Consider the following 17,625-nt stretch of genomic DNA (forward strand, 5'->3'; position numbering starts at 1 on the left):
GCCCATGAACCACGGCATGTCAAACAGTTTGGGTTTGATGGAAGAGGTACATTTTCTCGTCCTGGGACTTTCAGAAACACAATTTCATCGCCGGTCGCTCTCTCTCTTCCAATTTCTCCCGTACGTTGCCATGAGATGAATATTCCTAAAATGCTGCGTTCAATACATGACTCACCTGTTCAAGAACCTTCCAAGGCCACTTCTGATCCCTCAAGGCTGGGGTCCCTGGACTGGTATGTAAGGCCCCCTGTAAGTGTGGCCTGGACTCCCACTACCTCTTAGCATGTACCTTTCCAGATCGCAGATATGGGCGGTGAGTGCCGGTCCTTGTCGCCCTTCCCCAGCCCAGCATCTTCTCCTAGTACTCGAACACAGTGATTTTTAGGAGAAAGCCACCCTTACTCTTTCTCCATATGGTTTGAGGCCTGCCCACAGGCCTGCCCACAGGCCTGCCCATGAGAATGCTGATCAGAGGTTGGCAAACTAAGTCTGAGGGTAAAAATAAATATATACATTTAAAATGCCCCTGGCCTATTTTTTACGAGGTCCTTGAACTAAGAATCATTTTTACACTAAATTTTTTTTTTTTTTTTTTTTTTTTTGCCACAGAATGCATGTGCTCACCAGACAGAGACAGAGAGAGAGAGAGAGAAAGAGAAAGAGAGAGCATACCCTATGGGGAATGGTTATACACAATCCCTTCTCTGCCATTTCTCTATCCTCTTGAGATTTGGGGCACACATACCCAGGTGCCTGGCATGTTTCTCAAGCTGTTGAGCTAGGACTGGGACCATGGGGCTGGCTATGTGGGATCTGGCTATCTGAACTACCAGGCCATGGAGCTGGTTCCATTTTGACATTATTACGATTTTTTTTGTAAGAGAGATTTTGCTACAGAGCACGGGTGCTTGCTGGAGAGACACAGAGAGAGCAAGTGAGAAATCACCTGAGGGGGGAGGGCCTTGCCTCAAGCTCTTTTCCTTCATTCACTTCTTGGGATTTGGGGCATGCATGCACACATACCTGGTGTGTTTCAAGCCTCTGGGTCTGGGACTTGAACTGTGGTTGGCCACGTGGGAGTCCAGCACTTTAACCACTCTGTCATCTGCTGGCCCCCATTTTTACATTTTAAAAAGGTTGGAAACAAACAAGAAAACAAATAAGATGCCACAGAGCATCTGTGGCCTGCAAAGCCTAACAGATTCACTATCTGGCCCTTTACCGAGCAAGTCGGCCCATGATGGACGATGCTCGGCTTGAGGCTGGGCAAAGGACCGGCTGAGCTGAGAGCTCCAGGACCTCGGCTGGAGTTGGCAGAGGCACGCATTCTCCTAGGTCTGTTATGCTGAATGAACACAGGCCTGGAACTACTGCTGGCCATCTTTATCACGAGAGGCTGCCCGAGAATGAAGCCCACACTAGGGAAGGCAGAATCAAAAGATGGAGACAGGCTGTGGGATCGGGAGCCAGCTGCGCCTCTCGGTTGTGCCTGCCAAGACATTTCTTTTTGCTCAAGCCAGTTTGAGTTGGGTCTCCTGTCACTTCTCATGCAAGGAGTTCTGATGGGTATAGATATCGGCAGGTTTGCCTGGATGCCTTTGGCCATGGGCTTTTCCGTCTGGAATGCCATTTAATCCTCTCTGCTCGTGGAACATCTACTTGCCCTATAGGATCTCACCTCCTCCAAGAAGCCTTCTTTGATTCTTTCTCCCTGCTTACGGTGGTCCCCTTTAGTTTCTGGGTGGTTCAGACTGAGCTTTAACCACCTCAGCTAGACTGTCTGGAGGACGCACTGCATCCCTAACAAAGCCATGGGCAATTGGTCGGCAGACATGGCTGGAACCCTGGGTACTGTGCTAGACACTCTGTAAACACCATGGTATTACTGCTCAGGAGGCAGTTGCTCAAAGGAGCTGAGGCACTAACTCCATCTCACAGATGAGAAAATGAAGCTCAGAAGTAAAATGATTTGATTAAGGTCACAGTTACTAAGAGATGGTCTGATCAACTCCAAATAACTGTCCATGATCCCACACTCTGGGCCTTGCATTGGCCAGAACCAAGCCTTCTCTGGCCACCTTCACAGGATGCCCCAAATCCAGCCCTACCTTTTCCTGAGTCCTGCAGGGACCTCCTACTGCCTGCTGGTCACAGTTCAAACACCTGAACTTGAAAATCAAGGCCTTCTGTTATCTGCCTATTCATCCTTTACCTACCCCCAACTCCAGCCAAACCAATAATCCAAGTATAGGTACACCCTAAATTAGAGGGAAAATCCTCACCGCACCAGCAAAGGATCACTTTGCAAAGCCTGTTAGTGAAGACTAGATTGAGTCAGCTGGACAGGTTCAAAATTAAAGTTGCCTGAATATAATAATAACTGGAGAGGTGCTCTAATTAGATTTTTTTTTTTTTTAATCAAGTGCAACAATCTGCCTGTAGAAATCCAAAAGCAGCTCTGGGTATTTTAACTCTTTGAGGAAGAGGTGGGTTTTTGGAACACCGTGGCAAACCCTCCTGTGCAAACTATCTCCCAGAGAGCTTTCCCGGAGCCCGGCCTAATTTAGCAGCACCTGTGGGCCGCCCCTGCCCTGCCTCGGCACACCACCATGGCCTGCCACACCTGGACGCTCCGGGAGGGAGCTGCCCTCGTCACACCAGAGCAGCATGTGACGCTCCACAAGGCACGCCGCCCCCTGACCTGTTTTCTCCTTTGTCAAGGCCTAGAGACTGAATTAGCCTATCACTATGTGTCCCCAGTGGAATTAGGAACAAAGCTGTGAATTCTTTCACAGTCCCCTCAATTAGACAGCATTGCCCTCCCTTTCCCAAAGGAAATCATCCCAGAATTTGAAAACTGCAAGAGAGCAAGTGATGTGCTTTTTCAGGGGTTCTAACGTAGGGGACCTGTGGGGTGAGAGGTGAAGCCTCTGGAATGGTGCACAGAACCTTGAAGGTCAGCAAGCAGACCCGGCAGATGAGAAGGTGGTGCCTGGCTGCAGCTGTGGGGAGGCGGTGCCCTCCTGGGGTGACAGGGGAGGAGTGGGAGCATGTTTCTGGGCAGGGGGTCTTCTGATCTCATAGGATGCCTGCCAAGGCCCAGAATTCTCAAAGATGAAGAGCTCTCTCTCTGACCCAATCCCCCCACATTGCAGGCTGAAGGACTGAGGCCCAAAGAGAAGGACCTCAAGGACTCACTGGCAGAACCAGACCAGAGCCAGGCTGCGGCCAACTCAACCCCAACTGGACATCCCACTGCCCTGGCAGGAAGACCTTGAGTAGAAATGAGCCGGGTCTCTCTGGAACTGGCTAGGGACCCTCACTCCAGTGTGTCCCCATGCCAGCAACACTCTGGGGTTTTAGGGTTTGGGGATTATCTATGCCACTGGAAAGTTATCAAGGGGCACCTCACCATGTACCTGTAAGGAGGTATTCATCATCTCTGGGATCCTCTGGCACATATGTGTGTGTGGTGCCTGTGTACCTGGATTTACATCATCTCTGGTTTTAAATCCTTCAGCGAGGGAAACGAAAACCAAGCATTTGTCTTGCCTTTCCTCCACAAACAGTGACTCCAGGTTCCCACCTGGCCTTTGGGTAGTTCTTTGGTTAAAAGCAAGCCAGCATGGGGCCAGTAGGTAGTGTGGTAGTTAAGGTGTTAGACTCGCACATGGCCGACCGCAGTTTGAGTCCTGGACCTGGTGGCTTGAAACTCACACCAGGTGTGTGTGCGCGCATGCCCAAAATCCCAAGAGGAAAATGGAGGAGAAGGGAGTACAGCATGGCCACTTCCCCCCCGGGGGGGTGATTTCGCACTTTCCCTCTCTTATGTCTTCCTCTGTCTCTCTCTGGTGAGCACATGCACCCTATGGCAAAAACCTAAAATCATTTTTAAAAAGCAAGCCAGCATGGCAGGATGAGAACAGCTTTACTCTGCAACCCCTAATGGAGGGGGGATCCAGGCGAGAACACTGATGGCCACTAACATCGCGAGAGCCCAGGCATCACATACCTCCTGATGGAAGTAAATACCACCCTTGAAGGAGTATTGCCAAAAAAACAAAACAAACAAACAAAAACATCAAACTCGATCAAGGCTCTTGCTTTGCCTTCCAATTTACAGGAAACACAGATGACAGGAGGAGCCCGTGAAATGATCCCCACAGGGGTGCACACAGTAAACCCAGGCAGTGGGAAACTGTAGGGTAAATGACCCTGCTTCCTCACCAACAACTGAAAAGGAAACGGAACCAGAGGTGAAGGGGCCCTGATAAGTCAGAGAGTGTTTGTGAAGGGGTATGTCGATACCAGTGATGTGCACTCAAACTTACTGGGATCCTGATTCACACACACTGGGGGCATTCAGACATCGACGGAATCCTGGGCAATACTAAAGGATCATTGGCAACTTTAATGTAAGATAATGGGATCGTGGCTGTCCATTAAAAAAAAAAAGTTTGGCTATGACACCTGGGATTTGCTTCAAAATAACCCAGTGGGGAGGGTGAGGGGAGTAAGTGGCAGGGGTATAGACGAAACAGGGCTGGCTGTGTGCTACAAACCAGTGAAGCTGGGTTATGGGTATGTGGGACTTCATTACAGTAAAAAATTAAAAAACCAATCTCCTTATCACTATACTATTACCCAGAGTAGAAAGTTAAAAAAATAATAATCTCCTCTTTAAAAGGTATCCAAAAATTGTTATGAGTGTTGCCCTTGGGGAGGAAAACCAGATGGCTGGGAGATGCGGAGGGGACGTACTTCTCGCTCTTCTGTTTCGTACTGCTTGGATTTTTATACCGTGGTTCTGGATTACCCATTCATTTAAGAAAAAAAAACACCCAATTTAAAGAACATACTTCAAAGTGAGCTCTCGATCAAACTTTTCATCCAAGAAGTGTCTTTACTTCATTTTTTTCCAAAGAACAGGTTAGGTACAACAAATTAGTTCCACCTCATTATCGAGGAGAGGGAGACGTGTGCGGATGGAGGGGGACTGACCCGGGTGTGATGGCAGGCTGCTTCTGGAAGGTTCTGTGATATGAGATACTTAAACATGGTCCTCGGGACTCCAAGAACTCCATGCTACACACCAGTAAGCACCTGTGTGTGTGTGTGCACGTGTGTGCATGTGCACGCATGCCTGTGTGCGCCGACATGTGGCCTGTAAGACAGCTAGAGCTGTCGAGATGGTAGGCTAAGGAGTTAAACCCTTAGAGCCACCAGACAATGTCATTTGAAAACACAAGGTATGAAATATAAATAACAGTCAGCTACTTTCCTTCAATCCAATTTCTAGGCAGTGTGTGATCGATCAATTTATACATCGATTGGCTGTCTAACCCACCTTCTCTGCAACCACCGCCTCCACTTTCAGCTGGGACGGGGTCAGCCCAACTCTGGCTGGCAGGGGAGAGAAGAGGTGAGCTCTTCACCGATGGCCTGTAGTGGGGAGTGGGGTCCCTGAAGCTCCTCGAGTAGGCAGAGCACGTTGGCTGAGTAGGGGTTCTGCTGCCCGGTGGCCCCCCGCAGCTGCACAGGCAGGAGGCTCGGGTGGGGTGGTATGAATGGCATGGGGCAGTAAAGTTCGTTCAGGAGGAACCAGGTGGAGTCCGGGTCTACTTTCATCAAGTGGAGGAAGACGCTGTGGAGAGATGGAAAGGAGTGAGAGGAGAAAGCAGGGAGGGGAGGGGACAGCAGGGATGTGTGAAACTATTCCACTCGAGACTGTTTACTGGGCTATCTGAGAAGAAACTGGTAACATCAGATCATTTCAAATAACAGAACAAACCCACTTTAGTTCATAAGACAAGGCCATTAGGATGGTCCCAAAGCCTAGCAGAAATAGAGGTAAACAGTTTCATATCCATTGGCATACAGTAATTAGTCTGAGCAGAACAATATTGACATCAAACAAGCTCTTGGCAAAGAAATCGGCTGAGATTCGGAGTGCAAAGCAGGGGTTTTCAAAAAGAAGAAAAGCGAGAGGGCCCACCCTTCATTACAGGCTCCACTGGGCTCCCAGGCCCAGCCTGGGGCAAGGGTGGGGGTGCTAGGGGAAAGCATATGCGGATGGGCCAGACCAGAGCAGGACTCTCGTCTGCTCAGAGACCCTGGGCAAGCAAGGTCTCTGCTTCTGCTTCTGAGTTGTAGGTCCTCAGTGTGGGGCCTCCAGCTTCCGGCTGACCTCTATAGCTAGCCCTTTCTGTCCACCAGAGCCATGGATTTTTGGTGGTCTGAAAACATGCTCCTGGCTCGGGATCAGCAGTTAGTGTAATGGCTATGTCGCTGGACTCCCATGTAGTCGACCGCGGTTCGCGTCCCAGACCCGGCGGCTTAAACTCACGCCAGGCGCGTGTGCATGTGTGCCCAAGATCCCGAGAGGAGAATGGAGAAGGGATTGCGGCGTGGCCATCCCCCCTGGGGGGTGATTTCCTGCTTTCTGTCTCTCTGTCTCTCTCTGTCTGTCTGGCGAGCGCACGCGCCCTATAGCAAAAATCTCTAAAAAAAAAAATGCTCCTGGCTCTCCTGGGGGGAGCGTGTGTACCCGTGGGGACCAGATGAACAGAACATGCTGCTCCTCACAGGGTGGCAAAGGGCATCTTTATTCTCCCAGCACAGGACCAGTTGAATCCTGCGCCATAATCTCTGTCCTATACATCAGGGATCCCCAGTCCCCATGGATCAGATGGGTCTGTGGCCTGTTAGGAACTGGGCCACACAATTGAGTGGTGGGCGAGTGAAGCTTCATTTGTGTTTATAGCTGCTCCCCATTGCCTGTCGTATAGCCTGAGCGCTGCCCGTCAGATCAGTGGAGTGGTGGTATTGGATTCTTGTAGGAGCCCAGATGGGACTGGGTAGTTACAGAAAAACAAGCTCAGGGTTCCCACTGATTCTGCATTATGGAGAGTTGTATAATGATTTCATTCTATAGCACAATGTAATAATAGTAGAAATAAAATGTACAATAAATGCAATGTGCTTGACACATCCCCAAATCATCCCCTCAGCTTTCCGCCCTCTCCCCCTGGTCCATGGGAAAACTGATTTCCACAAAACCGGTCCATGGTGCCAAAAAGGTTGGGGACCACTGCTCTACACGACACAGACAGAGCTCAAGGCCCTGGGCCTGCAGATGCCATAAACCCACCAAGGGTGTGGGTTCTATGTGGTGGCCTGACTCGGGGTCAAAACCTTGTCTCTGTATACTCAGGTCCAGGGCCACCACATTAGGCGGTTCAGGCGTACCCTTCCTGCACCTGGCTGACATGCCCCTGGCTGTGACTCCGAATCTGGCTTTTCAGTCCAGGCTGGCCGACTTCCTCTCAGCCAGCCCGGCCATCTCAGTGCACGCACCATCTCATGCTCAGAGAGGCGTGCCTCCCAGGCCATTGGCTCAGGTGTTGTCCTTACTTTTCTCTTCCGGGATACCTGTCCCGGCACATATGGGTACTTGTCCACTGGCCGTCTCCCTTTCATGCAGTGTAAGCTCCCTGAGGGCAGTGACCACCTCTGCTCTGGTCACTGCTAGGCCTGAGGCTGTCATGGCACATGGCAGACATTCAGAAAGGTCTTGATTGAACAGGTTCTCACTCTAATGAGGACTCAGTGACTTATCAGGTGGCACATTAATGCCCTAAGATGACATTCCTTTCAGGAATAGTATGTTCTATGGAAGGATCTGAAGGAGAGGTCAGCTGCTCACCACCAAGGAAGGCATAACGAACATCATTATTAACAAGATTCATGTTCTCAAGGCATCACCAGCCATGCGGCTTTGAGAAATTATTTAACTAGCCCTAGTCCCAGTTTCTTCATTTCTAAAAATGGAGGATGTTCTTCACTTAGGGTTTTGCTAGGAATTTTCTTCTTTAAGTGGTCAGAGTACATGCACACACCAGAGAGAGAGAGAGAACTCCCCCTTGCCTCCCACCATGGGCCATGGTCACACCACAGTCCTCCATCCCTTCTTCCTGTCGGACTGTGGGCATATACTCTTATGCACTTGGCATGTTTTCCAAGCTGCTGAGAGTAGAACCAAGATTGGCCACATGGGATCTGCCTCCCTAAAGACAGTACTTAACTCTGTGCAAATGAGCAGGCCCATTTTGCTGAGGTTTAAAACACAGATTAAGCCCTATATAGTGTCTTCCAACTAACAGACCATATAGGATCTGTTTGATGGATAACATTTTACTCTTGACAATTATTCCTAGGAGTTTCATGCACACTTCTGGGCTTCAAATGGAAAATTAAATGCTTGCTAAACAGTGCTGAAATTTGTTTTTTAATTTAATTAACCTGAAATATCTATGTCCTTAGAGCATTTGGGTCTAACCTCCGTTTTGGATTCTTCCTTGGTTTTAATATACACAGGCTAAGGAGGTAAGAAAGGCAGGCTGTGGGGAGGAGAGATGCTTAAGATTTTTTCCTGACCTGTTCTGTGCCTAAACAATTTAAGTTTTCTTTGCTTAGGATAATCTTATGTTTATAACCTCTACAGTGGTTGCTGGAGAAGTGATTAGAATATTCTAATTCATCGTTTCCACTTCACCGCAGAAAGGAGATGGGGCCTGCGTGGGAGACAATTTTTGTTTAAAAACAAAAATATCTTTGATAATTAGAGTGGCAAGGGAAATTATGAAAAAACAGACCAGAAACGGGAAGCAGATTTCTATTTACACGTGATACAGTTGACAGTTTTCCCTTGTGCCAAAGACTGTTAGAATGCAAATGGTTTCATTTTATTTTTTTCCCCCTCTTCAAGAACTGGAGCAGTTTCTCAAGCTACAGCATGGCGTTCTCCCAGCTTCAAGGAATGTTTTTTTCTGGGAGACACCCAGCAAAGTAGTGCCACAGCTCAGTTAAGTCGTAGGTCTGCTCTGACTTACATGGCATGAAAATGCTGCAATGTTCATTTTCTGAGCCCTTTTAACTGGCTAAATGCAGACGTATTCACTGGCAGGAAAGAAAAAAGAAGGAAGCCACTCTTTGCCCTGAGAGATCCCCAAATTAAATGCTAACAGGAAGCAAAGGAAAAATGTGTACAAAGTTCACCTTCTTTGATTAATCAAGAGCCAAGCTCTTAGAAGAATGATTTTGGGTCTCATTTCTTTGCTGTTAAAGGGGTAGAACCCCTAGAGTGGCAGGCAGTGTGAGTTCCTTCTGCCTCTGTGGCTGGAAGCAAATTAGTTTGCCTTGTGAGTCTGTTTCCTTTCTCCAAAGGAAGATGATCACACCCGGCCCACCCTCCTCACAGGTTTGTTCTGAGGCTCCAAGGAGATGAGGTGCAGGAAAACACTTTGAAGTGTATAATGAAAACACGGTTCCTTCCAGAGAGTGTGTGAGTGTGTGAGTGTGTGTACGTGTGTCTAAGGAATAATTATCACTACCAACCCTGGCAGTACCGCCATGCCATGGATAATTCTCAGACACTTTGAAAAGGGCAAAACATTTGTCTTTTGTCTCACTCATAATTTCCTCCATACTAACTTGGCGGGGAGAAGGGGTGGTCTTGATTCTCAGCCAATGGGGTTCTAATTTCACCTATCATTTTCTTTTTTCTTATTTTTTTTTGAGAGAAAGACAGAAAGACAGAGAGCAAGAAATCACCCCCCGGGGGGGAATGGTCACACCACAATCCCTTCTCCTCCATTCTCCCCTCGGGATCTTGGGCACACATGCACACGTTCCCAGCGTGAGTTTAAGCCACTGGGTCCGAGACTCGAATCGTCAACTACATGGGAGTCCAGCGACATAGCCATTACGACTGCTGGTCCCTCACCTATTATTTTCAAGAAGGAAAGAAAGCGATGTACTTTGCCCTCCGCATGCCTAAGGTGGGAGCAAACAGCAGGCCGCGCAACCAGATGGTTGGCAGCAGAGCGTGCTCCTGCCCGGTGAGAGGCATCTGGCCCGCTGAGCTCTAAACACCGACAAGTTCTGAACCTGGACCCTCGTTGGCTCTAAGCCCCTGGGAGCTGAGCCTGTGGCTCCGGTCTGGTCTGAGAGCTCAGTGGCCAGGCTTTGTTCCAAACTCAGGCACCAATTTGTCCTCAGACCACTTCCTGCCCAGCCTGAGCTGGGAAGACTGACCCCCCTAGAGAGCCAGAAGCTGAAAGCTGAAGTCCTCCAAAGCCCTTTTTACATAATCCAAAACTGAAGACAAAGACAGGACCTCTGCTTTGAAGTGGCTGGGGTAACGGCCTGGAAAATGTTCCCAATACATCTTGCGACACGGGCCAGAGATGGCTGTTGAACATGGCGAATGGCCAGTTCCATCTTTTTTTTTTTTTAAACCTAAAGAGAAACACTTTTTAAAAAATATATGTACACCATTTAACTCCTGAACAAAAATTCCTTTCTCCTTCCCCCAGGCCCAAATCAGTGGCTCCAGGGAGCACAGTTATCAAGAGATTATCTGGTCCCCAGAGTATCGGGAGGCACTCAGCTGTGCCTCATGCCTCCGAGTGTCCTGAGGCGAGTGATTATCTCTCAATAACCTGTAGGGCCGTGTAGCTTAAATGATAACTTGACTTTAAAAAATTTAGAACTCGCCGTTAGGCAGTTTCTAAGCAACCTCTGTTTCCATGGCAAAGAAGCCTGGTGTTTATACTGATTTTTCACTTAAAATGCGGTTTTATTGAATTTCACTTCATGCAGGCAGCCATTTCTCTGCACTTCAGCCCTATCTACAATTGACGGGTATCAGTAAGTACCTAATAAACTCCAGATGCCAAACCAACAGCAGCCGCTCATTCCTTTACGATCAATATTGGGGTGCTCTGAGTGAGCACGCTGGGGGTGAGGTCGCCTGGGGAGGTAGGAAATATGCTCCTGGAATCTGGCCAGCTGGGTCTAGGTCTTATCTTGCCTGGCTCATCAAACATTTAGCAGCACCCGGTCTAGCCCAGGCACTGTGCGAGCTGCCTGGGCCACAGAGATCCATGGACAAAGGCTCCGGGCTCAGGGCACCCTGCCTGGTGGGGAAGACAGGCTGATCACAGAGGCTGGCCCATGATGCAACGTGGTCATACAGCAATCACGTGTGGGTGGAACCATGGAAAGTTTCTGGAAGAAGTGTGTGGCCAGTCACTTCTCTCTAAAGTCAGTGGTGAGCCAGGTCAGGGCTGAGGTCCTTCCCAGCTCCAGTAGCTCACGGCAGTTCTCAAGCATAGTTGCTAGCTGTCCCTCTCTAAAGACAGTGGTGAGCCAGGTCGGGGCTGAGGTCCTTCCCGGCTCCAGTAGCTCATGGCAGTTCTCAAGCATAGTTGCTAGCTGTCCCCCTCGTCCTCTACAAATATGGCAAAAGCCAAAAGAAACCCCTGTGCCACTGAAGCAAACATTATAGTGTGGCCTCACCATCTCTGTCTAGACAACATCTGCTCAAAGGGAGCTCTAACAGTGGTGAGCCAGGTCGGGGCTGAGGTCCTTCCCGGCTCCAGTAGCTCATGGCAGTTCTCAAGCATAGTTGCTAGCTGTCCCCCTCGTCCTCTACAAATATGGCAAAAGCCAAAAGAAACCCCTGTGCCACTGAAGCAAACATTATAGTGTGGCCTCACCATCTCTGTCTAGACAACATCTGCTCAAAGGGAGCTCTAGAAAACCGTCAGCCAATCGAGGCCCAGCAAAGCTAAATAAACTGTAACTGAAATGCAGGGCTCCCAGCCCTCCTGTGTGACAGGCTATTCTTTTTCTGTCAATTACTTGCTTGAGGGATCTGCTGTTCTTTGTCTCTTTCTGGATTTATAAAACGCTCTCATGAGCTGTCAGGGTAAATGCCAGTGGTAAAGAACCTGTGGCTTTGTGCTCTGTTTGTTTATTTATTTATTGGGCCTTCTAAAGAACTTACTCAGGGATGTCTCCTTAAGAATATGATGCAGGCTATCTCTACATGGGCATGACTAAATGCGATCGGATTTGGCAAAAATAAACTCACTTGTTAGAAAGCAAGCATATCCACAAAGTTATTTTAGCCTCCCGGATGTTCCTTCTCTAGCAGAACAGCCTCCACGCTCTTCTATTTCCTGGCCGTCTCTTCTCCCATTACTGTGTACGGGCTGATGCTGCAAATGAGGCCGTGTGCTCCCTTTTAAATAAATGGATGCTCAGGGTGTCGATGTGTCCTAGCCAGCAAGCAGTGGGGCTATGTTTCTATACTCGGTAATTTACTCTAATGGGTCTCGGTTCATTGGTTAACCAGTATTTCAAGCCTGTCCTTTCCTGCTATTCAATTTAGCTATCTTTCCCTGCACGGAGGTCGTTTTTTGTTTCTAAATGTTGGAAATGGAGGATTATGACTTGAAGCAACAATTTACTCTCCAAATAAATACTACCAATTACCTTTGCAGCGATATATACTCGTTACACTTAACTATATTTACCTGTTCAAAACCATTCATCTATCGATCTAACTCCAACATGCACACTCACAGAGAGCCGTATTAAAAATATTTAAATGCAACGTAGATAGGATTTAAAACCATAAACACCAGTAGAAGCGTACAATGCTAATCGTGCCCCTAAAGTACCACAAGACGAAGTATCATAAATGCAATGGAATGATTCCATTGCTTTCTGCATATTTAAAAGGATATGGCACTGAGAGGCCCAATCTGTTATAGACAATTCAAAAATAAGCCAGAACCTAGAAGGGTTTAATTCCCACTGGGTGAGATTTTAAAGCAGCCCCTTCCATCTGGCCAGCTCTGCCGCCTCCAGGCCTCCCAGGCCTAGATCCTGTGACGACGCTGCTGGGCAGACTCCAAAGCGGCCTTCTGTGCTGAGCTCTGCGGAGGCTGACTTGGGCCTTGGCCCCACCTGGCTGCACTCTTGGGCCTTGTGCAGTGTCTCCTGCCCCTCCCTGTACCCTTGAAGATGAAGACCTCTTCCTAGCAGCCTACCTATCTGGCCCCCTTCTCTCCGAACTGCTCCGTCGTAACCTGTGCTTTGGCCCTAAGTCAGCAGCCTCCACTCACAGCTGTCTGAAGAAACGGCTCTAGGAAACGTACTTCTGTATTTACTGCAAGGACGTCGAGGGTATTAGTCATGACGGTACCCAGTGTTCGAAGACAACCCATGGAGAAATTTCCTTAAGGTTCAGTAACAAGAAAAGCTGTGCTTTTTTTCCTGTAAAGCTTTTTCTTTTCTTTTTCTAAATTCTGATTCTGATTCTAGTCATCCGGACGCTGCACAACAGACTGTGCTCCCCTTTGCTTCTGTTGGGCGGGCAGAGCCACTTTCAAAGATCACCCCCAGTAAGGATACAGGGCTCCAGCCCTGAGTTTTATACATATTAACCTCAACTCTGGTTTCATCTGGCTTTCACTCTCGTTACTTTTTTCTCTTTTAAAAAATGTATTCACTTCCTTTTTTCTTGTTGCATACACTTAATTTAGAAGATACCCCGGAGCTAGCAGGTGGCATGGTGGTTAAAGGTGCTGGACTCCCACATGGCCAACCGTGGTTCAAATCCTGGACCTGGTGGCTTGCTTTCTCACTTGTCCCTCCCTCTCTCTCTGCCTGATCAAACTAGAAATTAATAATAATAATAATAAATAAAGTTTTTTAAAAAAAGATGGCCCACGTTGTGTATGGAATAAAGGGGGAGTTAAAATCATGATGTATAACTATTATTTATTGGCTTTTTTTCTTTAAAATCATGATTTATAACTATTATTTATTGGCTTCTTTACTTTTTTGTGATATTTTGTATTAAAAAATTAATATACATAACTTGACTGAATCCTTAAAATAATTGTATTAGGTAAAAAGTAACAGACATGTTTATTTCAGTCTACAGATGAAGAAACAGAGACATTGAGAAGTAAATGAATTGGCCCATGGTTATATTATTATTGAACAGCAATGTGAGGCCAACTGGAACTTGGTATTCGTCTTCGAAATTTTCAACTCTCCACACAGTACTTGGCTCATCAGAAGAGGCCTAATAAAAATCTTTTAAATAAATATACATACAAGGGACGAGCAGTTAGCGTAATGGCTGTGTCGCTGGACTCCCACGTAGTCGACTGCGGTTCACACCGGGCCCAGCGGCTTAAAACTCACGCCAGGCGCATGTGCGTGCATGCCCAAGATCCCGAGAGGAGAATGGAGGAGAAGGGATTGCGGCGTGACCATTCCCCCGGGGGGTGATTTCTTGCTTTCTGTGTCTCTGTCTGTCTGGCGAGCGCACGCGCCCTATAGTGAAAACCTCTCAAAAAAAAAAATATATATATACATATATACATACAAGAATACAACTGAGACCATTTCCCCAGTTGTTTATTGATTTTTTTAAAAAAACCTATTTGCTGGGACCAGTAGTTAGCATAATAGCTATGTCGCTGGACTCCCACGTAGTCAACTGTGGTTTGAATCCTGGACCCGGCGGCTTAAACTCACGCTGGGCACGTGTGTGTGTGTGCCCACCCCCCTGGGGGGTGATTTCTCGCTTTCTATCTCTCTGTCTCTCTCTGTCTTTTTGGCAAGCTCATTTGCCCTATAGCAAAAACCTCTCAAAAAAAAAATTATTTGCTACAGGGCATGTGCAATCATCAGAGAGAGAGAGAGAGAGAGAAGGAGAGGTGAGAAAGCAAGCCACCAGGCCCAGGATTTGAACTGTGGTTGACCATGTGGGAGTCTAGCACCTTAACCACCACTCCACCTACTGGCCCTGCTCTCTGGTTATTTTACTTGGTACTGATATCACATTCAGTCCAGCATCTTAAGTGGTTCAGGACAAACAACAGACCCTGCAAAATCACAAAATGACCTCCCCATCAGACATCGTGCAGGCTGCACGGCTACCAGGCTCGAACTGCCATCAAGAGCAGGATGCTCCCGACCCAGCACCACGCTGACTTGTGCACACACACCCCGCACTAGGCTTTCCCACTGGGTGGTAAAACGATTGACCCTGGCAGACTATCAGTTAGATGATAAAGCCAAGGAAGTGGGGAAAGGATTGGCAGCATCTGACTTAAATAGCACAGAGGTTCCTACCTTCAGATCTGAAATCCAGCAAGCCACTTTGCAATCTGCATGGCAGATGTCTCTTATCTTTGACACCATGAAACCATGCCTATATATGCACAGCGAACAGCTTCAGATCTGAGTGTATTTTTAGAACAATGGGCCTTGAAAAGAAAAGCAGCAACGCCTATCAAAAGGTGGATAACAGGAAAGCTAACTACTTGGGTCTGAATTTGTCAACTATTAATCAAGTGTCAAAAGGAAAAATATTAGGAGTGCCCTCATTTCCATGCTAGGTGCAGTCTGAAGGGGAAACATCTTTGCAGTCCAAGTTCAAACCAACTGCCCACACCATTGAAGGGAAGGAGTTACTAATTTCAAGCTCAGCTGAACTAACGGATCACTTCTGTGGCTCCCGATCCGTTCAAATATAATAGGCGCATGTGTGGTAAAGACAGGAGCTGAGGCTCTGACAGGGATGAAATGAACGAGCCTGTGCAGGCTGTGCTCATCCACGGTTTGAAGGTACGGGCTGGTTCTCTGATGGGCTAGCATCCTACCGCTAGAAAGAAAGCAGGGAAGTCAGTCAGTAAATGAACCTTCAAACCTGGCCCTGACTTCTCAGGCAAACCGGGGTGTGGGGATGGCACAATTAACATGAAAAAGGTCTTTTGAGGTGAAAACCTTTCAGATTTCAGTAAAGAGGAGGCACTGAAGAGGAGGCAGGCTTCCCAGAAATACTACGGCCAAGGATATGTAATATATGTATACGTAATATACACATACGGCATCATATATCTGCTTAATTTATATATAACCCACAGAGGTGTGTGTACATACATAAATAGCACCATGGGGGCCAGGTGGTGGCATGGCAGCAACACAACTGCACTCACATGGCAAAGGGCCTGGGTTCCCATCCCGGGACCTCCCTGATCACACTGGGCATACATATGTGCCCATGATCTGGGCCAGCTGAGACTTGGGGTGGATTGTGACTTGCTGGCCATGTTGGGATGCCTCTCCCTCTTTTAGAAGAAACAAATAAGCAGACTTAAAAAAAAAAAAAAAAGCACTACGAGGGCAGAGGCCTCCTGTGTCCTGTCTCCTCCATTTTCAGTGCCCAGAACAGTGCCTGGCACAGAGCAGCCCCGTGACCAACCTACAGAATGAACGAACAGAGTAGACTCTAAACACACTAATGCACTTCATCTGCACAGAGCCCATGAGGAAGGTGTTAGAGCCACCCTCAGTTCACAGAGGAAGGAAATGAAGTGCAAGGAAACAAAATCGTTTGCCCAAGGCCACACAGTCAGTACGACGTGAACCTAGGTTTGTCCAACTCTGAGGCTGCTGCCTTTTGCCCTCCTACACAGTGGCCCGGCAGAGCGGGCTGGAAGGCAAACCCCTCCCCACCACACACACGCACACAGAAACTGCAGTGCTAACAACTAGCAGGCATTAGTAGGCACCTACACACCCAGGTGTACCAGTGGGTCACTACCTGCTGGCACCTGCATCCCCCTTGGACTCAGGTTGGTGGGAGGAGGAGTAGGGGTAGAGATGAAGCAGCCTAAGAGCTCTGGTCCTGTATTGTGAGACTTCATCTTTTCAAAAATGGGTAACGCCTGGTTTTGTTTGCTTTTAGCACAGGCTAAAAGGCTCACTTTTGCAGATGATATAAGACCTCACTGCAAAAGACGGGAGTATCAGAGCTAAGAGATTGGCTCAAGGACTGTGGTTTTAATAAAGTTAGTGAAGCCAGGCTGTGTGCATGCACGGCCTGAAGGAAAAGTGGAAATACGGGGTGAATGTTCTCATCTTAAACTCCCTTCATGTATGGGAGGAAAAGACTCCATGACCAGAAAGGCATAGAACTGTGGAGGTCCACTCCCTACTGGGAGACATCTGGGAGTCTTCCAGGGCCACGGGGAATTTACAATTTGCCCCTGTAATCACTGAGAGGGGGCGTGGCTTATCTGACCTACTATCCATCATCCCGTGATTATGCTCTGGGCCACTGCTTTATTTTTGGCTTCTGGTATGCTGACCCCTTCTCCCACACCCCCTATATAATTTCTTCATATATAATTTCTTCCTTCGTTATCCACTGAGGTCATTTAACTAGACGGAGTTTGGGGGAGCCGGTATTTTTTTTTTTTTGCATCGCCAGTTAACAGTGACACCTGGTGGTAACATACAGCAAGGTTATTACCCTGCCCCCACCTACCCCTCCCCCAAGTTGCAAGATTTATGCCTGCTCCTTACAAGGCACATTCGCTGGATAAAAGCATTAAACTGGAATGGCATCTCCGTTCTTAGCATTTACTGCCTTGGTTATATCAACCACCCCCTGATCAATTTCCATTTCTAGAGTTTACAGCCTGGATGTAAAAGCCTGCCACAAAGGCTATATTTAATATGACAAATTAAAAAAGCAAACACAGGCTTGGTCATTCTTTGAAGCCAAGAAAAGCAAACAGGAGGAAGGAACAAAACTAATGGTAAGGCACATAAAGAGACACTTCCACGGAGCTGCCAGGTTTGCCTCCACCCCAACACCATAAAGGTTGCCCCTGAGGGCCTAATCCCACCTGCCAGAGAGGGTCCCAGACATGGCAGCGGGCCCATAGCCATAGTGTTTCTCCATCT

The 17,625-nt window shown here is 47.9% G+C and overlaps 1 protein-coding gene across 1 annotated transcript in view; it reads right to left on the minus strand.

The window, feature by feature from the left end:
- Positions 1 to 4,877: 4,877 nt before the first annotated feature.
- The window catches only part of TTI1 (TELO2 interacting protein 1), a 60,624-nt gene continuing 47,876 nt past the window's right edge, over positions 4,878 to 17,625 (minus strand). The window contains exon 8 of the mRNA XM_006144121.3: positions 4,878 to 5,644. Coding sequence (XP_006144183.1) covers positions 5,389 to 5,644 — 256 coding nt within the window. The 3' untranslated portion in view covers positions 4,878 to 5,388. The remainder of the gene's footprint in view (positions 5,645 to 17,625) is intronic.

The sequence above is a fragment of the Tupaia chinensis genome, unplaced genomic scaffold (assembly GCF_000334495.1).
Source record: "Tupaia chinensis unplaced genomic scaffold, TupChi_1.0 Scaffold000115_1, whole genome shotgun sequence".
In the NCBI taxonomy this organism is placed as follows: domain Eukaryota; kingdom Metazoa; phylum Chordata; class Mammalia; order Scandentia; family Tupaiidae; genus Tupaia; species Tupaia belangeri.